This window comes from Myxocyprinus asiaticus, chromosome 15 (assembly GCF_019703515.2).
Source record: "Myxocyprinus asiaticus isolate MX2 ecotype Aquarium Trade chromosome 15, UBuf_Myxa_2, whole genome shotgun sequence".
Taxonomy (NCBI): Eukaryota; Metazoa; Chordata; class Actinopteri; order Cypriniformes; family Catostomidae; genus Myxocyprinus; species Myxocyprinus asiaticus.
In genome coordinates, this window is record NC_059358.1 from 25,602,349 (window position 1) to 25,624,235 (window position 21,887).

The following is a 21,887-nucleotide window of genomic DNA, read 5'->3' on the forward strand; positions in this document are numbered from 1 at the left end:
AAAAATACTGGTGTGACCAGTAGACACACAAACACAAAGAGATGGAGAGAGATCAACTAGACATACAACAAAATGAAAGAAACAGACAAGACGGAGAGATATCAGGACTTTAAGGGCTTGTTCTCAGGGGGCTAACCCCCTTATCTTTTCCAACCCTAGCAACGCCCCTCAACCCCTGACACCCCGCAACGCTGTCTGAGGGAAAGCTGCATTTGATCAGAGTCCCACTGAATTCGAGTGGAAAATATACAATTAAGTACAAGCAGTAATTAGACGGTTATTCAAGAAAAATATTTATAGAGAAAGAAAAACTCGAATGTTATTGAAATTATCAAGTTTACTTCGTCTATGGGTCAGAGGACGTGTTCTTGCCTTCCATCTGCGTTATTTTTAGGTGTTGGTATGTCTTTATTCGTTGCGTCACGTCTATCTGTTTTTTTCTCTCGCGTCGTGAGTGTTGCGTTTTTAAGACGGTGCATCAGTTGAAAGCGGTTCAACGTTTGAGACCCACACATTCACTGTTGCGTTGCGCTCCATCTTTCTGTTTTGGGCACAAGAACTCGTCGTCTTGTGTAAACGGCCACGAAGTTAAAGGAGATTTTGGGAAGTATTGGATGTGATGACTTCATGAATTTACCATTACACTGATCATATATTATTTTCTTTCAGTGTTCTCTTGATCCTTGTGGCCCTGCTCTGACTGACAATGACTTCTCCTTCAATCTGTATACATTTTTATCCTTGTTACCTTTTTAATTGCTGTATTAGTTGTATAAGTATTTTACTTAAAGGGATAGTTCACCCAAAATCTCTCATCATTTACTCACCCTTGTGAGAAACAGTTCAATATTTAAGTCAGTTTTACTATAAATCTCCACTTTCACTTCCACATTATTCTTAATTATTAATTATTATTATTATTATTATTATTATTATTATTTTCATTTATAAATCCCGGTATTTATAAATAAATACTCCATTTGATCTCGGAGCATTTGGCGATTGCATTCTTCGTGCATATCGTCACCTACTAGTTTGGGCTGGTCAAAGGTGGAAATTTATGGAAAAAAAATGACTTAAATATTGAACTGTTTCTCACCCACACCTATCATATCAGTTCTGAAGACATGGATTAAATCCCTGGAGTTGTCTGGATTACTTTTCTGCTTCCTTTATGTGCATTTTGGAGATTCAAACTTCTAGTCATCATTCACTTGCATTGTTTTGACCTCCAGAGCTGAGATATTGTTCCAAAAATATTTGTGTTCTGCAGAAGAAAGAAAGTCATAAACATGAGGGATGGCATGAGGATGAGTAAATTCATTTTGTGCAGACTATCCCTTTAATGTTTTACTACATAGAATTACTGTATGTCATGATACAGTTCCCCTATTCTTGTCATGCTCCAATAATACAAAAATAATAATAAAACAAACTAATATGTTTTCTTTACTATTAATGATAAATTGTATATAATAATAATAAAAAATAAAGAAATAATAATTATGCAATATTTACAGTTATTTACTCTACAATTTATATTTTACAGTAATATACCTCAGCTACTAATTACAGTAGTCAGTAAATTACTGTACACAACAATTGCAATAGCTTACTGTTATCAGCTTTTTACAGTAACTAGCTGGCAGCAGTGTTGCAAGTATGTTACTATAGAAAAACCACTGTAAGGTCTAACAGTGTAGCATAAAGATTTTTCAATAAAACCTAACAGCAACTATTATAAAATATTAAACAATTAGAACATAACTTATAATAATAACAATTCTGATTCTATAAATCATATATGCCTAATACAATTTATACGATATTAATAACAGTTACTTACTTTATACATTTACCATTATAACCGAAAGACTTAGCTACACCAAGTCATACACTGTTACTGCTGTAAAATCAATATATAATCTAAGAATTAACTATGGTGAATTTTAGCACACACTCATATGAACACTTGATTTTAAGCACTTCATTCAGACCTAACACATTCTTGCATTAAAAAAAAAAAAAAAAACTAGACACAGCGATGCGGTGTTGTTGGGCATATGGGCACATGTGAGCTCAGTTTCCCAGATGAAACGTCCACAGAGGGGTTCCAAAAGCGAGTTGTTTTCAGCTGTACAGGCTGTAATAAAGTTAAGAGGAATGCATATTTTGTAAACTGTATCCCCAAACCAATCCTAAACCTATCCATCAGTGGAGTAACATCCAAATTGCGCTTGTCACTGATTACGTACAATAACTTCCTGGTCTCAACACAGAAACAGAACCCAGGTCTATCATGCTGCTGGAGCCAAAGCAATAATGTCAGGGTTGGGAGGGTTACTTTTGAAATGTATTTCACTACAGATTACAGAATACATGCTGTAAAATGTAATTTGTAACGTATTCTGTTACATTACTCAAGGTCAGTAACGTATTCTAAATACTTTTGATTACTTCTTCAGCACTGGTAGATTTTTTCACTTGTTTTGACTATAAAAACTTGTAAGCAAAACACAAATGTTAAAAATACATTCTCTGAGAAACCTAAATATCTTATGCAGTGTTGTTTCTAAAACAAGATAAATCAAACTGATCTTTTTTTTTTAAGGATTTTTAGATATTTTTACAGGAAAACAATACAAAAATTATTATCAAGAGTATGATTTTTGCCCTAATATCAAAGGTCTTACTAGAAAAAAGAAATTATGATCTAACGTGAATTTTCTTGATAAAAAATATGATCGTGTCTGGTAACATGTGCATGTAAAATGGCAAGAAATAGCATTTTAGCTTAGCGTAAAGCTGACAATTTACACAAACTTTATTTCTATTTCTTCTGCTCCAAACTTACTTCAAATTTACTTCTCTGTCTGCTCGTATGAATGTAACACATCATAAGAAAGTGTTTCACCGCTGTTCAAATGCACTTTGGATCACATCATTTATATGTGTAAATGTTTTCCATCTGAAAGGACTAAATATTAAATGAAACAAATGACAATAAAATGTAAAGTAATCTCTTCAGTAATCAAAATACGTTTTGAATGTAACTGTATTCTAATTACCAATGATTTAAATTGTAACTGTAGTGGAATACAGTTACTTATATTTTGTATTTTAAATACATAATCCCGTTACATGTATTCCATTACTCCCCAACCCTGCTTGTTGTTGATTCAGCATAATGTGACTGATCCTAGGGTACCGTAACTCATGTGTGATCATGTTGCTCGAGACACGTTTTTTAAAAGTTGACGTTCTTTTTAACTGGACATGACGTCTAAAAAAACACAGCACTCCTGCATGAGATACTGAAAAATACTGAGAGACCCACTGCAACAGTCAAGGAAAGATGAAACTCAGCCCCTAAGCTGACCTGTGGTCTGCATTGTTGCTTCAGTTCATGACATACCTTGTCAATATCTTATCAGCAGAGATGCATAAACACGCATCAGCCGGAACAAGTCAAAGGCCCAGCAACAGGTGGCAAAGGGCACAGCCTCTAATTCCCTCAAAAGTTAACCTAACTACTCCTTTGTTTCCAGAATCAACACCTGTCACCGGAACCCACACGGCTGACCATAACAGTCTAAAAGGCAATCTTAAAGCTGAAAAGTTTGCTCTGCTTCAGATATCCTTGCCGGAAACTTAAAGTGAGCACATCACCAATGTTGACATCCGCTTTTTATGATGAGTACAGAAGAAAAGTGAGCTACAGCCACCTATCCAGCAGAAGAAGAATGCACAGGTTGCTGACCCTTGCTAATGCACTGCATTGAGTAGGCTAGATAAAAAAATAAAATAAAAAAAATACATAGGAATAAAGGGAAATGAGATGGCTTAAAAGGGTTTCCAGGTGAAAGTGGCTCATCTCTTTGCTATCTCATGGCAACAGTGTGCTTTCCATCATGTCATTAAGTTCTGGCTCTGGTAATTACCATGTTAAATCCAACATTTCGCGCTTGAGAACCGGCTGTAGCAGGATGACGCTCCATCAGGGTGGACAAAGATTATTTTATTTGACAGCTATGAATAAATTAAATATTCATGTCACCTGGCGATGATTTACCCGGATTTAGGGAATATTGCACAAGCCATATGTTACCCTGGTGACATCACCGGCATCAAGCACAGTCATCATCCAGCACGGTAGTCATAGTGATGATGAGGGGTCACACTTCCAATGTGTGTGTGCCCAGGCACATATGCAGTATCACAATCTAGGGACATAGCACAAGCTTATTTCCCCAGTGGCCAATCTGAATGGTATTAAAACAATGGCACTGAATGAAAGTGGGAAGATCAAAGATTTTTAAGGGGGAACAATGGATTAAATGAAAAAATAACACAAAAAGACATAATTTGAAAGGGAAAGAGTGATTAAGGAGAGTTAAAGCTCAGAGCAACAGAAAGCCAACAGCCTCGCCACTCACCCCACTGGAAAGGGCAGAGGTGACTGTGCGAGGACAGTGGCACAATGAGGCACAGCTGTCCTGTTATAACTGGAGAACCGAGGAGTGTGCATGGGAAGACAACAAGTGAAAACAAGAGAGGGAGACAGACAGGACTGTTCAGAGGACACACAACGTTACAAATAGAAACAGAGTAAACCACAGAAAATCACCAGAAAAGGAGAATTGTGCTATGCCGCATTCACTTTCTCTGGCAGTGAAGGTTATGGACACTGGGAACACAGAGATGGGAAGATAGTGACGCCAAACTAAGGCTTTTGCTCCTTTTGTGAAGATAAAAGGTCAGCATCATTCCTAAAGGACACCTCCAAGCTGTGTAAGTAGGAGAGAGTGAGAAATTCAGCAAGAGAATGATAAATGGTGGAAAACACTTTGCCTGATAAATAGGTACAATATGACCAAACAACAGAATGAGCACAGGCAGAGTGGTTACCATGCCAACACCAGAGTATACAGACAGTTGTCTTCTCTTTTTTCCCTGTTGGATGAAACCATTTTCTCTGCATGCCATACAGTCCACATCAACATGGGAGGAGCAGTCGTCCACCTAGCCTTGATCTCATTTTTTTTCATTAGCACTTCTCTTTAATAGATGTGTAGGCCCAGCACATTTGATTCATGAGTGTGCGAAGGGGATGCCACGTCCACGCATCCAACATGCCATAAAATTACGGCACACATCAATGCTAATCAATAGCCATCCAGCATCACTCAGTGGGCCGCAATAAGAAAACAAACCCACCTTATTTACTGCAAATGTAAACTCTGTAAAATACTACACTTCAGCCATGCATCACCTGTCCACCCGTTTAAACGCACTCTTCTCGAATTCAGTGGGAGGTGTTGGTAAACTTGCTGACCCTTATGACTCACTAGACATGCAAACACATGCAGTGTTTTAAAATCATCTGCTCTTCTCTAGTGTCACTCCATCAGATCGAGAGTCATGTCAGGTTGTTGATTGAGTCATAGCCCATAATCTTTTCCTCCCTTAGCCATTCACTCAATCTGTCCTCTTTTGGGCGTAGCAGCCACGAGGGACGTGGGGGGACACGTCCCCCACACTCTTTAAAAAGGTGATTTTTGTTCCCCGCACTTTTCCAATCTAAACCCATACAGAGTCCAAATGGTGGATTTGTATACAGTATTCTTTGTGTTTTATTACTTTAGGCTGATTGAGCGACCATCCAGCCAATCACAGGTGAGTTTCATGAGCCGAAAACAACCCTTACATAACAGGCCGTTCAGTCTAATCAGTGCGGCTCCATTCATTTCAGTAAAGTTGCTTTCAACAATGCTCATTTATCCATGTTTTTTTATCTGCATTAATGTTGATCTAAATTAATAATCTAGAGATGAGGAACACACAAATGAGAGTTATTTATCAGCATATTGTTCTTGATTGGTAGCATTACCGTAAATGCACTGCAGAAAAAATAGGGGCAATCCTTCTTTTAAGCAGACGTTGTAAGTGGAGTTTCTGTCAGCACATGAGTCTTCATTATGTTATGCTTTTTACATTATGTTTGTGAGGTAATAGTTTGATCATTGTTTTTGTCAATTTAAGCAGATTACTAGATCTGTGTAAAGCTAATTTTCAGATTAACAATTTTTATTAATTCTCAATTACAAGAGAAACTTGCACAGAGCACAGACCAAGTGCCGTTCACAAACCAAAACAGTCCAAAACAATTTCAAAACAATATAAAATAAAAAAGAATTTCCAAATAATAATAAAAAAAAAACAATGCGCTTCCTGACTCCTCCTCCAAGTGACGCATGACCGTACCAACGAGCTTACGTCATCCCTCTCATGAGTGCATATCACAGAGATGTACAGAAGCGAACATTTGTAGTCAAAAAATGGAGTACATTCACTTGCATTGTTTAGAGGAGGGGGCCTGAAATTAAATCCTAAAAGTCTTAAATTCTGTTTTGATGAAGAAAGAAACTCTTTCATCTTGGATGACCTGAGGGTGAGTAAATTATCAGCAAATTTTAATTTTTGGGTGAACTATTCCTTTAAGAAGAGAAATAACCTTCCTTCTTTTTATGGGGTGCCCCAACCCATTCACATTCCATGTGGAGAGAGACAATTCAGTCATATTAACAGTTGACATTTTGACATATTAGAAAAAATTGATTGTGTGTCAAAAACAAAATTATAAAGACCACATTCCAACATTAGTGCAACAATCAAACACCAAACTTCCCCCGAACCAAACAAACAGAAAAAAGAAAAATGTGTGCATTAACCCTGCGCATGACAGCGCCAACTGGCATCCATCCCTCTGAACTAAAACAGTCCATGTATGCCTACGAGAGACCCCGTGACAACTTTGCTGTCGGATTGCCCAAGTCCGGTGTTTCTATAAAAAGTTCATGAGACAGAATTATACAACAGAATATAATCTATAAAACAAACTCCAACCAATAGACAAAATAAACACAAAGAACGTGTAGATTCATCCACATAACTGTCCCGAAGGTGTGTTCCCAGCCACTAGACGGAACCAGCACAAAAAAAAAACTTTAAAAAAGGTGCTCAGTTTCCTTGGACAGTCAAATTAATGTTCAGTGAGCCGGCCTATTTGGCTGCTACATGAGTGCAACAAATTACCTAATCAAGCTAATGACTTGCAAGAAATACTCCACAAAACAAACTCTAGCCAATAGGAGGCATAAGCACAAAGAACGTGCAGATCATCCACAAAACTGTCCCAAAGGAGTGTTACTCCACAAAACAAACTCCAGCCGCTAGGCGGAACCAGCACAAAAGGAAACAGAAAAGGCGCTCAGTTTCCTCGGACAGTCAAGTGGATGTTCAGTAAGTCGGTCCACTCGGCTGCAACGTGAGTACCACAAAATAACTTACTCACTTCATTGACTTTATGAAGGACATCGCTTGCTGGGGACATGTGAATGTTTTACGGCCATCCTTAAAATCTATTCTCAATTTGGTCGGGAACATCAGTGCAAAAGTGACCTTCCGTTGACGTAAGAGTTTCTTGCATTCCTTGAATCAATTACTTTTCTCTCTTGTCGAATTCGCAAAGTCTGGGAACAAGAAAATGCTGTGGTTCTTCCAAGAAAGCCTTCCTTTACTCCTTGCCTCGCGTAACACAAGATCTTTATCGGATGTTCTCAGAAATTGGTCACTAGTGGATTAGTAGATAATTCTCTCTCCGATGACTCCAGATAATCGATCCGTTTCTCAACATCCCCCACTCTTGTAATCACCTCAGTGAATTTCGTCTACATGGCAGTGATCAATCGGCATATTACAACAAGATCCTCCAAGTCAGCAACGACCATCATCAGCATTGTCGACATGTTCAACATTTCTTGCCGAATTTCCCTCATTTCTCGGGGCCTGGTCAGGGGTGTCAGCTTGAGCATGTAAGTGTCTTTTAATGTCTCCAGAACCCAAGGATTTTGAATTCTTTGACATATTGTCCTCCTAGAACAGTTATGGAACAGAGTGTATAGAATCTCACTGGTTTATGACATTAATAGTGTTAAAACTAGCAAAATGCGAAGAGCTCACCGTTCACATATCCGAACCTCGCATGGCGTCACGTGACTCTCTGGACCAGTTTCCTTAAGAGTTTCATTCATTCAAAACAGCTGTCAGTTAAGCCATTAACTGATTAGGCAGCAAGAGAGCAAGTCAGCTGCTTACGTTTTCGGATGCAGCCCAAAGTAAAAGCGCTTCACGTGTGCTATAAGTAAATGTCTTATTCACTATGCACTGTATGTACAACTGGTTAGATTAAGTATTTTTTGAGTAAATGCGACTGCTAATGTGGACATGCCATCCAAGGTTGCTGGACTACTGTGTGTACTGTTATTTCCTTCTTCCTAATATATTAACAATTTCTTCATGTGCAAATAAATTACTAAAAGTTTATGACTAAACAGAAATCTGAAGAAAATGCTATCTATCATTTAAAATAAAATACTATTTTTTAGTTTTGTGTGAAATTGAGAAAAAAGTGATATATATATATATATATATATATATATATATATATATATATATATATATATATATATATATATATATATAGTAGCAATTTTATGTTTCTTATTTACTATATTAAATTGTGTGATATATCGGCATTGTATCGGCCTATCACCCTGCTCTCTGGATATCGGCATCGGCCATTTAAAAACCCATACCGGTTGACCACTACTTAAAACCTCTACTAAAGTCTCTTTATAGGTCTGTACACATAAAAATGTTAAAGATTAACATTTTCTTTTGATCGTTGTTTCAGTGACTAATTTCACATGAGACACTCATTTGTCGCCACCTTCTGGCATCAATGGAAATGGTCACTGAATCATTAAATGGAGCTGAACTAATTTTGGTGAATGTAGTCAAAACACTCGAGCCACTTGGATACATTTAAATCCCACAATGCATAAGCACAGAGTAAAAATAAAATTGTGCACATGCACAATTGTTATTATTGTAATTGATTAAATAATTTATTCAGTACCAGCTTGTGCTCAGTCTTATATTAACAGAAGTGCTCCACAAGATGCCCTTTATTTTTTGCAGCTAATTTTGCTACATTTTGCAATTATTTTGCAATATTTGAATCTTTAAAATACTACAAATATTAAAAGTAAATAATATGTATATATTAATATTACCTACCTGCACAGTAGGGGCCTGGGTAGCTCACCAAGTAAAGATGCTGACTACCACCCCTGGAGTTGTGAGTTCGAATCCAGGGCATGCTGAGTGACTCCAGCCTGGTCTCCTAAGCAACCAAATTGGCCCGGTGCTAGGGAGGGTAGAGTCACATAGGGTAAGCTCCTCATGGTTGCTATAATGTGGTTCTTGCTCTCTGTGGGGTGCATGGTGAGTTATGCGTAGATGCCACGGAGAATAGCATGAAGCCTCCACACGTGCTATGTCTCTGCAGTAACACACTCAACAAGCCATGGGATAAGATGTGCAGATTGATGGTCTTCTGCCATCTGGATTGAGGCAAGTCACTATGCCACCACAAGGACTTAGAGTGCATTGGAAATTGGAAATTCCAGATTGTTTTCATTAATACTGTAAAGCTCTGTTGTACATCTTTTTTTATTTTTTTATTTACTATATATATATATATATATATATATATACACTGGCGGCCAAAAGTTTGGAATAATGTACAGATTTTGCTCTTATGGAAAGGAATTGGTATTTTATTCACCAAAGTGGCATTCATCTGATAACAATGTATAGTCAGGACATTAATAACGTGAATAATTACTATTACAATTTGTAATTAACCACTCACTAATCACGTGGGTTAAAGAAAAAAGAGGGGCTCCGCCAAGACCTCTGACAAAATTCAAACACTGCTGGTCACTGCTGTACTTGGCATGTTAGGACATTTATTCCTTTAACACTTTCTCATTACACATATACCACCCCCTGGATAAAATCCCCAAACTAAAGGTGATGGGGTCAGGGTTAGCCTGCTATAAACAGATTACTGCTCATATAGCAGTCCATCATCCTTTCCCTCGACTCTCACCTTACACTCACCTTTTTTATTCCCTGCTCTCTCCATTTCAGCACTCCCCTTGTGCCGCTACTCTATTTTTCCTTTCAACTTTCATTAACTGTTGTCTTTTTTAAAATGTGCCTTTTCCTTCATTCTGAACTATGCTTATATGGATAAAATATCTTCATTAATCCACATATTCTCTCTAATTCTACTTCTTTCTTTCCTCATTGGAAACTCTCTTTCTCTCGCTGTCAATCTCGCCTCCCTGCTTTATTCTACTGATGTCACAATCCTGTTTTGTCCCCTATGATGCATATTAACAGTATCAAATCTTTCGATATTGCTTCTGTAAAAAACAACAAGGGTGTCCTTTAAGACAAAGTTCCTCCTGAGCCTGACAAAAGGTTTTCTCATTTCAAATGTGGTTGTTTTATGAAAGAAACAACAAAGATTTGGCATGCACTTTTAATTGCAGCACTTTCTAACCTCATTATGTAAGTCACAGATATGCACAGAATTGTAAATACAGTAATAACACTTGTGCTGTGACAGTTGGTGTGTAGGTGGAAGTTAGAAGGGAAAGCCCTCTGAGGTTGATCTCTCCAACACACATGCACTCACACTCTCTCAGAGACACACATTTCACATCACATTAGTGCATTTGTCATTCTCTCCCAGGCAGTCCTGCAGAACAACTTTGATTTTACTGAGTCAGCTGCTGAGAATGTGTATGCTTTTCATGGAAGAGCAATGCGTGAGCAGGCTTAAATGTTCTGTTTCAGGGCTCAAAACAGTGTCAGCTGTTGCGACTCATCACTGGGATGTCACAAGCACTGGGAGCAACACTCATATAAATACCGGCGTTTAGTGGCCTTTACTTGGCATTCTCATTAACCACCACCTGTAAGCTTCATTTTGGTGTTTCCCTCTCTTGCTGTCTCCCGGGGTCTTTGCAATTCCCTCATTCATTCTTATCTGGAGGCATCGATTGGCTCATTTACACGGCCTATGGACCAGACTATGGACCAGACTAATATTTTATATACACACTGTGCACTTTGACATATCTGTCGAAATACTTCACACAGAAGCAGAGTTAGATAATGACTTGGCTTGAGGCTGTCACACCGTCGACACATCAAACGCAACACTCGATGTGTAGACATGCCCCATATCCAATTATGCCTACTTCCCTATTATGAAGTATGCCGAAAGCAGTGGCAAATTTCAAAATAGCATACTACCTTACTACTCTTACTATTTCTGCCATAGACTGTATGGTAGCATATGCCAATCCAAACTCAGTCAGTATGTCAAATAAGTAGCATGTTCAAATCCTCAGAATTTAAAAACACTAGGTGAGAAATACCCGGATGAAAACCTACTATATCCAGGGTTTGAAATTAGCACCAGCCACCTGCCAAATGAGGGTGTTTCATGTGCAGTGGAGGGCAATTTTGCTCATCTACCCACCACTGTGGCGGGTGACCTGTAAAACGTCTCAGAGTGACAAATAACAATAAATGCCGTTTGACACAAAGATGCGGGTTTAAAGAAGCACACTTGATTATATTTTGTAGAACAGACAAAAGGAAAGCCGTTGCTGTGCATGTCTGATTCGCCATGTGTTCAGAGGTTTATTGGTGCTTCGTCATTCACATGCGCAGCTCGAGTGTGTCTCGTGGAACGTGCATATGATGAGTTGTCACTATTTTGTCTGGGAACAATTTGCAAGAATAGTGTCATCTATGAGAATGCTGCATATGATCTCAGACCATCTCAGGATGCAACAACATTGGGAATAAAGCCTACAGGTGAATGGTTATATGTCATAATTCAGTACAACCTCAGAAGTTTCTCTTGTGCTTGTCTACTCTTTAGCCTCAGTTTGAATGTTGCAAAATTATCATTATGATAATAGTAATAATAGCCAGGTATATTATGTTATATTTTAATCTAAAATAATATTGTTGAAGTATAATATACAGTACTGTGCAAATGTTTTAGGCACTTGTGAAAAACTTTCAAAGTGAGGATTTCTTAAAAAAAAAAATAATGACATAAATAGTTTCCATTAATCAATTAATGTCATTCAAAGTCAAGTAAACAGAAAAGGAGCTAAATCAATATTTGGTGTGAACACCATTGACTTCAAAACAGCACTAATTCTCCTACTTGCACCTGGATACAGTTTTTCTTGGTTGTTGGCAGATAGGATGCTCCAAGCTTCTTGGAGAATTCGCCACAGTTCTTTTATTTATTTAGGCTGTCTCAATTACTTCTGTCTCTTCGTGTAATCCCATACTGACCTGATGTTCAGTGGGGAGCTCTGTAAGGGCCATGCCATCTGTTGCAGGGCTCCCTGTTCTTCTATTCTATTCTATTTGCAAAAGGAATGTTTGGGAGTATAAAATGTATATTTCCTATTGACACACTAAAGTAGCAGATATAAATAACCATCTTAAGACAAATACTTCTGTGAAACCTTATGTGCCTAAGACTATTGCACAGTATTGTGTGTATTAGTGGCGGAATGATCCGCCCATCTGGCTCGTCATGTCACCCCGCCTCGTAGGGCCGCCCTTCAGCCAGGCTCACGATGGGAGTTGGGCGGGAGAGCGAGAAGAGGTGCATAATTAATAAGACTCGTTTGGTCAGCGGTGAATGAAGCACATCTGATGGGGATAATGCTTCATCACCGCTGTCTTTAAAACGCAGTGCGCACATCTTCTCAGGGAGACGGCTTCAAATCTCCATGTGCACACACTGGGATCCTCGCACGCACAGGACCAGAGCTGGGAGGGATCGGATGAGTGGACGCGCCGCCGAACCCGTTCTTCGAACCCCCGGACGTTGTAGTGAGTCGCCGGGGGTGAACTGCTCACGTTGACAGGCCACCAGTGACGCCGCCGCCCCACGCACCGTGGACTTTGGATGGGAGCTTGAGCGGCCGACTGGCCCAGCCCATGCTTCCCTATGAACACGGAGCCCTGTTCACTACGAGGAAGCCAGATTCCCCCTTTATTATGAACACTATTTCCCCTTGGACACTTTATTACCCCTTTTGGACATTTTTACTCTCCAAGTCTTGAAGCCACACCCACTGTGTCTGTCTCTTGCTTACCCTGCCACAATATATATACACCGATCAGCCACAACATTAAAACCACCTGCCTAATATTGTGTAGGTCCTCTTCGTGCCACCAAAACAGTGCCAACTCTTATCTCAGAATAGCATTCTGAGATGATATTCTTCTCACCACAATTATACAGAGCGGCTATCTGAGTTACTGTAGACTTTGTCACTTCAAACCAGTCTGGCCATTCTCTATTGACCTCTCTCATCTACAAGCCGTTTCCGTCCACAGAACTGCCGCTCACTGGATGTTTTTTGGTTTTGGCACAATTCGGAGTAAATTCTAGAGACTGTTGTGCGTGAAAATCCCAGGAGATCAGCAGTTACAGAAATACTCCAACCAGCCCATCTGGCATCAACAATCACCCATGTGATTATCTAATCAGCCAATCTTGTGGCAGCAATGCAGTGCATAAAATCATGCACATACGGGTCAGGAGCTTCAGTTAATGCTCACATAAACCATCAGAATGGGGAAAAAATGTGATCTCAGTGATTCTGACCGTGGCATGACGGTGGATTGCTGGTGCCAGATGGGCTGGTTGGAGTATTTCTGTAACTGCTGATCTCCTGGGAATTTACACGAATTCAGATGCAGCTATGCAACACTTGAGTTAAAAAAAAACCGTGACAACTGTCAATCTTCGTTTCCAGCGCAAGTTAATAACAAGACTCCAAATGCTTTTTATAGAGTATAAAACCCCCAATAACGTTCACTTCTGCAGGTGGAAATTTACTCATTACCCAACCTAAAAAACGCACTTAGACCGAAGCAGCAGACTTGCCAGTGAAATTAGTGAGATGAAAATGAATAATTTCACACTAATGTTCTGCTGCAATCTCCACCACGGGTTGTATGATGCACTTGTGAAGGACGCAATACAGGGAAAGGCCGCCATCCAGCGGTATTACTACTTAACTACTTACTTAAAAAACAAGGGAGGCCGGGAATAGGCGTCACACGGGAAAGTTGTCATAAGGGCTGTATATCAGAAACACTTTAAATGTTTTGAGTCAAAGTCTAATTGCACAAATGCTTGTATTCTCTAGCAGTTGTTTCAAGCACCTAGTTCAGTCTTAAATAATACCAATGTTTGGCCATTCTATCTTCCCAACTAAAACTGTAGTATCATATACCCATATCACATTAAGGCATTGAAGGCAGATTTAACCGAAACGTTAAAACTGTTTTTAGGACAAGGGCATTTTCCCTTTAAGTGCTGGGTGTTTGTCACATGCTGTAAAGATTTTTTAAGTACAACACCTTTTATGTTTTCGCCAATTTCTGTGCATTAAAGTGTCAATTTCATAATTGTTTATCCGTTACATCTTTGCTGAAAGGTCGCTAATAATAGAACATTGAATGAAAATACTTCTATTTACCTTCTACATGAACAGAATTTGTTTCAAAAGCATTGAATGTTCATGTTTTTCAGTAGACTTTAATGGCTTAAACTAAAATGTCTGAGGCATAAAAACACATTTCAGGAAATAATGTTAGTATTGCTTTAATCTTGAAGCAGTGCATCAATTAACAGTGTCCAAACACATGAAACATAAGCATAGCAGATTCTTCTAGTTTATAATAGGGAGGAAAAATAGGGGACAAAGAAATATTTCAAAAAATAATTCTGATCCACAAAGATGCACAAACACTCAAGCGCGCACACACAAATGTGCATATGATTGGTTTGTGATTCATGACTACAGAAACTGGTAGCACAATGTAGACTGTGCGGCTGCATGCACTTTCTACCAGGAGCTCTCTATTTTATTACAAAGCACATAAACGAGTTAAAACAGAACACACTTATCGTATAAAAAGACATCCTAAAAATTAAGATAGAAAATATGGATTTCAAAGTTCCGAATCATTACAAAATATATACATAAAATATATACAAATACATAAACACACACACATATATATAAACTCATACAACAGACCTTATATATACATTTGTATGCATATGTATCTGTATGTACATTATGTATATATTTCAAGCAGTCAAGTTTGGGTGTGCGGAACTTCACATACTGTGAGAGAGTTTTGCAAAAAGAAAATGATTTGATCCTATATAGACACTGAAACAGTTTAATCCCACACAGAATTAAGAGCACACGGGTAATCTATATGAAATTAAAAGTGGATAAAATCAAAACTGGTCCATCATAATGAACTTAAAACTCCATAAGTCACAAATGATCCATTGCAACCAACATTTACTGATTTCAGGAATTCTAAATGAGATAAACATCAGTAAACTTGACTTGATCAAAGCCATCTCTGAAAACCTGTTTATTGACCGAGAAATGCTTTACCTAAATGTATTGAATGACTCTCAAAGGGACCAAGGAGAGACAAAGTGAAAAAAGAGGGAATTATCACTATCATTATGTGGCCACTGCAGTAAGGAGATACAGTATTCTGATGGTCGCAATGGTAACAATTACACAGAGAGAGGGAAACCCACATGCAATAAAGTCCCATAGTTATAGCATTCTAAAATTAATATAGTTTTAGGATGTTAGAACTGTATTTTCTCGTGCCTCATGTCTTAATTTGCCTTAGGTTTGTGGTTCTGTTGCCATAGCAGCACCATTTTCTGCTTTGTCATGATATGGTTCAAATCCCAAACCCACAGGGCTTACCCTGTTCTTCCCCTCTCTATGCGACAAACCACCTCCTACTCCTAGAGCAACTCTTCACACAAATCAGTTTCCTTCTCTCTTGCTACTGGCCACTCTTTCACTCCACTCATCCAATCCCCCCACCCACCTTCCCTATCTCCCACTGTTAGCCCTTAGTGTAAATTGTTGTTTGAGCTAGAGCAACTATTAGGGTCAACAGCACTGCCTTGCTTCGCCCAAATGCCTGGAGCCCATGCATGCCCGCTATCCATGCCTCTGGCCTCTCCATCAAAACTTTTTTCTTCTAAGGGCTTCCCAATCCAGGCGCCATATCCATGCTGGTTTAGCGCCAGGAAGAACAGCCTCTTGGCATCCTGGAATGAAGTGGCAGCCATCTTAGCGTGGGCGTAGGATGGCAAAGCCAGCAGATCGGCTCGGCCTGCACGCTGGCACAAGTCGTGGAAGAGACGGAACAGATTGGACTTGGAGACCCGCGATACCTCCATCTTGTGACTGGCATGAAAAGAGAAAACAGGTGTCAAAATATAAAGCAGGTGACAAGGTCTATTAAATTAGCGAGATACACTGGATTTCCTTATTTATCTTTAAACCAAACAGAACCACATTTGGAATAAGTGTCTTGCTGTTGGCTGGTTAAAAGTATAGGCCCCTGTTTCTCACCTGTCCACTTTGCCCGTGGTACCATCCAGTACCTCCACACTGAGCTGGTCTGGTTGACTCCAGTTAACGCTAGACTCTTTAGTCTTACCTGTGTGGCGTGTTGAGTCGTACACACTTACCCTGCCCACCTGCAGAAAACAATATAGGGGGAAAAAAAAGTCTTTTACAAAATCTTTTATACATTTGTACAGTTTTCTGACTTTTTTTATTTATTTTTTTAAAAAGCGACTTACAGAAGAAAAGTATTATATCAGTACATGTTTTCCATTGGACCTGAATCCACAATCTTGGTGTTGTTAGTGCCATACTCTAACAGGAACACTTTCTAGCATATATCTGGTTTGCATGTGTATGTTGTGTGAGTGTACCTCAGGGTGGTTGAGAGTAAAGTTTGCTGGTAGACTCCTTTTGAACTCATCCCCATCTCTAGCCAATCGGCAGCATACCGCTCGAGTCAGGTGACCATGGCTGTAGAGGTACCCTGAACAGACACAGCAAGACATTCACCATAAATTAAGCTTTAACTTACAATGAAGTAATTATTGACTACTCATTAAATCAGTGCACTAAAATAATGGTTCTCAAATGGTTTTGCTTTAGGACCCATATTTTACAATGGACATCAAGTGGCAACAACACTGTACCAAAATTGCTTGGCGTATAACATTTAATTTGTATTTGATAAGGCTATTTATTTTGCTATTCTAACTATGCACGGTTGTTTGATTAGTTGTATATTATTATTTGGATTTTGTACTGTTATTTTCCCTGCTGTCTGTGACCCAATACATTTTTGGGTCACAACCCTTCCACTGAGAAATACTGCACTAAACAGTCCTTGAGCATTTTCTGTGTAATGCCTAGACTGAATACTAAATGTAATATAAACTGCAGATTTCCTTTAAACCCTTGACATCATTACTCCATAGCATTGTGGGAGTGTATTACCAAGTGTGATGGAGCTCAGGTAAACAGGGTGGATAAAGTGGGAAAGCAGCGCCCCCTGCAGGCCGAGGACATTCCAGCGCAGGATCTTGTCGCTGCAGCTCATGGTCCTCAGGCGCTCACCATGCTGAATGCCATCCCAGGTGGGCACAATCGCACTGGACTCCACTGGGATGGTACCCTCACCTGAGAGAGGAAACATCGATGAGAACGAACAAGGAAACAATGGGAAGTCTTCAAGTGAATAAAAGGTGAGAACATTTAAGATGTGAAAACAGGACATACAGTAGGGGACCTAAGGAAAAGAGAGGTAAACAAGAGAAATAGCAATTTTATGGATATTAATATATTCTGAATAAAGTCTCCAAATATCTGCCTGTAAGAACTCAGTGTACCAAGTAACCATTATGTATATTATAAATGCTATTTCAGGTAACACAGCCTTTAGTAACAGGAAAATATTTAAACACTATTGATGCGTGTGCATTTTCAATCTTCAATATACTGTACATCAACCACGGTTCCCACACTTTGACCAATTAACTTCCATGACTTTTACACTCATTTACAAATCACTGGATAATGATATATATACATATATATATATATATACATACAGTTACAGTTGAAGTCAAATGTTTACATAACCACTCCACAAATTTAATATTAGCAAACTATAGTTTTGGCAAGTCGTTTAGGTCATCTACTTTGTGCATGACAAGTAACATTACCAACAGTTGTTTAGACAGACTGTTTCACTTTTAAATGACTAGTCACAATTCCAGTGGGTCAGAAGCTTACATTGTTATCTGTGCCTTTAAGCAGCTTGGAAAATTCCAGAAAATGATGTCAAGCCTTTAGACAATTGGCTTCTGATAGGAGGTGTGCTGAATTGGAGGTATACCTGTGGATGTATTTTAAGACCTACCTTCAAACTCAGTGCCTCTTTGCTTGACATCATGGGAAAATCAAAAGAAATCAGCCAAGACCTCAGAAAAAAAATTGTGGACCTCCACAAGTCTGGTTCATCCAGGTGAGAAATTTCAAAACGCCTTAAGGTACCACATACATCTGTACAAACAATAGTACGCAAGTATAAACATCACGGTACCATGCAGCCATCATACCACTCAGGAAGGAGATGCATTCTGTCTCCTAGAGATGAACGTAGTTTGGTGCAAAAAGTGCAAATCAATCCCAGAACAACAGCATAGGACCTTGTGAAGATGCTGGAGGAAACACCTATCTATATCCATAGCAAAATGAGTCCTATATTATCATAACCCGAAAGGCTGCTCAGCCACTGCTCCAAAATCACCATAAAAAAAGCCAGACTACAGTTTGCAAGTGCACATAGGGACAAAGATCTTACTTTTTGGAGAAATGTCCTCTGGTCTTATGAAACAACAATGTAACTGTTTGGCCATAATGACCATTGTTATGTTTGGAGAAAAAAGGGTGAGACTTGCAAGCCGAAGAATACCATCCCAACCGTGAAGCATGGGGGTTGGCAGCATCATGTTGTGGGGGGCGGGGGGTGCTTTGCTGCAGGAGGGACTGGTGTACTTCACAAAATAGATGGCATCATTAGGAAGGAAAATTATGTGGATATATTGAAGCAACTTCTCAAGATATCAGCCAGGAAGTTAAAGCTTGGTTGCAAATGGGTCTTCCAAATGGACAATGACCCCAAGCATACCTACAAAGTTGTGGAAAAATGGCTTAAGGACAACAAAGTCAAGATACTGGAGTGGCCATCACAAAGCCCTGACCTCAATCCGATAGAACATTTTTGGGCAGAACTGAAAAAGTGTGTGTGAGCAAGGAGGCCTACAAACCTGACTCAGTTACACCAGTTGTGTCAGGAGGAAGGGGCCACTTATTGTGTGAAGCTTGTGGATGGCTAACAAATATGTTTGACCCAAGTTAAACAATTTAAAGGCAATGAACACTGGTTGTATATTATGTCTTATTGAGAAAGGAGGAATATCTTGGTGGGAAAGCAGGAACGAAAGCTGCGGGGGGCAGCAGGGAGACGTCCCTGACTGCAGCCCCACCACCAGGAGATGTTCTGGGATTCATGGGGCGAAGCATCTGTGATTGGTGGCCCCTGGCTGATGACTCTGTAGCTGGACAACTGAAGGCACCACTGGAGGTGCGGCAGGCAATAATGCCCAGCAGGTTTAAACATCTACCAGTGCATCTGAGTAGCGTGTGTGTGTGTATATATATATATATATATATATATATATATATATTATAAAACTCTCAATTACTTTTCAAGACTTGGAAAAAACATTTTAAAATTCCCTAATATTTCTAGGTTTTCAATGATTGTGGGAACTCTTATTAAACACACACTCTGCTCATCTTTTCACCCAGTGATCAAACTCTTTGCTGATGGCCTCTGGCTGGTGATCAAGTATTGATCTATTAGTGATCTATTATCTATTAAAATATATTATTTCTGGATAGCAGCAATGGCATCATAACATCAGCAATGAGTTATAAAGAGAAACTCATGGGCAGATCAATAATCACTGCAGTTCCTCTCCACTGTACCTGACACGGATGAAACGCTGTCTAGTACAGCTGTCAGCTCTAGGAATCTGAGGAACACTGGAGTGTCAGAAAAATGTGTGCTCAATTTTTCATGTGCCTGATTTTTTTTGCTTCCTTGTCAGCAGGGTTGAGGTCAGCACAGCAGCTACCATAGAACAAGTTGACATCAAGAGCCAATTTATGTTCAACCCACAAAAAAAAAATCATCGGCCCACATGGCAAGGAGTTTCTGTCCTTTTGTCATACAAGTCATCAAACACCTTTAGGTGGATATAGAGAAACACTGGGGTGAGATAACTGTAACCAGATGGCTCTGATGAACACTGCTGTGTATGTGTTATTTATTCCAACAGGCAGCGCATTAGAGTTAGCGTACCTGTGGTTGTTTGGTGATTACACCACAGCATGAGTGTAGTTGGCCATTTAAGATCAGGGATTTCAAATACAAACCATGACAGCATGTGCCAGCGTTTTCTTTCCTTCCAGTTTTCATCTGACATTTCACTTGTATAATTTGTTTTTTGGGGTTATCCAAAACAGGCGATAATGTCAAACCCTCCATTTTTTCTGATGGCGGTCAATATTTGCTTTTAGCTTAAATTGGCTACACTTACCACCCAAAGTGAAAGATCTCATTCAAAAGGCCTGGGAGCATTTTAACTGTTATTTATGTCTTAAAGCGATTCTCCTCTCATTCCGTCATGTAAAGGCAAAGTTAGTCATTTCTCGATGTTAAAATACATATCCTTGTTCAATAAGCAGAGAAACTGTAAGACGTTCGTAGTTTCATTCCCCAAAAAAGCATAAACAACCAATAGTGAGTGTATGGCGTGGCAACCTGTTTAGCTGATCAAAGGCAGATGGGGGAATGTTCGGAAAACGTATTTAAAACTGTAATTTTGACACTAACGGCACAGACCTCAGTATGTAAGACACCATGCATATACAAAGCATTTTTAGTCTCACCATTCTCCACTTTGGTTCTGAGTTTGCCCTGTTTTACATTCTCAAAGAGAGGCATGTGTCCAGAACTTTTCACCTCAGTGGTCTCGCTGCATGACTTATCAAAGAGAGCACCATCGCCACATGGAGCAGTGCTGCAAGAGAAAAAAGGGCATTTGAAAGCAGTGTTAATGGTTGTTGATAAACAGCTGTTCAAAAAGTTGAGTGAGCAAGAGAGAGAGAGTATGCATCTCACCTAATGTAGAGATGAAAGGTGATGTCAGATTTGATTTTGAGCTTGCCATCTTCTGCCACTTCAAAAATAGTCTCATCACTAGGGCTTTCCCAGTGCTTTATAAGCTCACCGTACAAAAACCTAAGCCATACAGATATACCAGAAACATCTTGTTCATATTTGTAGGGTTCCCACACCTTTTGACAAATGAAATTCCATGACTTTTCCAGTTGTTTGTGATTACAAATCATTTTATAAAGACTGCTGAGGGGCATTTCCACTCGTATGTCAAGTACCAACCCTTGGAATTAATAGATTTAATCAATTATACTTTAGTGTACAAAGGAAAGATTTGAATCCATTCCGCTTTCTGGAGGAAGACTACTTTGATTCTATAAGTTTTATAATTTTTTTCTCTTTTCAGATTTTTCATTTCCATGGCCAGAAAATTACATTATTAAATTCCCTAATATTTTCAGGTATTCCATAACCGTGGGAACCCTGTATATACTTATTTTTATTACTTTGTTTAATTCTCTTTAATAACTAATTTCTTACACTTTACTGCTGCTGTCAACATGTACCATTATTTTCATGCCTGTTAAGTGCATTGAAACATTGAGAAAAGCAGAGAAAAATGCATACATTCTGTACTAGTCTCGCAGTAACAGCTACAGAGTATAAAGTCAATATATTAATGAGTTGCAGTGAAACAAGACTCCTCTGTCTTGAAGAACAAGACAGTAAGAGTGCTAAAAATGAGA

General features: G+C 39.1%; 1 protein-coding gene across 2 annotated transcripts in view; it reads right to left on the minus strand.

The window, feature by feature from the left end:
- Nucleotides 1–14,619: 14,619 nt before the first annotated feature.
- The window catches only part of LOC127452888 (double-stranded RNA-specific adenosine deaminase-like), a 29,316-nt gene continuing 22,048 nt past the window's right edge, over nt 14,620–21,887 (minus strand). For both annotated transcript variants that reach the window (XM_051718727.1, XM_051718726.1), the window contains exons 10-15: nt 21,145–21,264; nt 20,913–21,043; nt 17,388–17,570; nt 16,808–16,920; nt 16,440–16,567; nt 14,620–16,271 (exon numbers count right to left, since the gene is read on the minus strand). In XM_051718727.1, the coding sequence (XP_051574687.1) occupies nt 15,932–16,271; nt 16,440–16,567; nt 16,808–16,920; nt 17,388–17,570; nt 20,913–21,043; nt 21,145–21,264 (1,015 nt within the window). In that variant the 3' untranslated portion in view covers nt 14,620–15,931. The remainder of the gene's footprint in view (nt 16,272–16,439; nt 16,568–16,807; nt 16,921–17,387; nt 17,571–20,912; nt 21,044–21,144; nt 21,265–21,887) is intronic.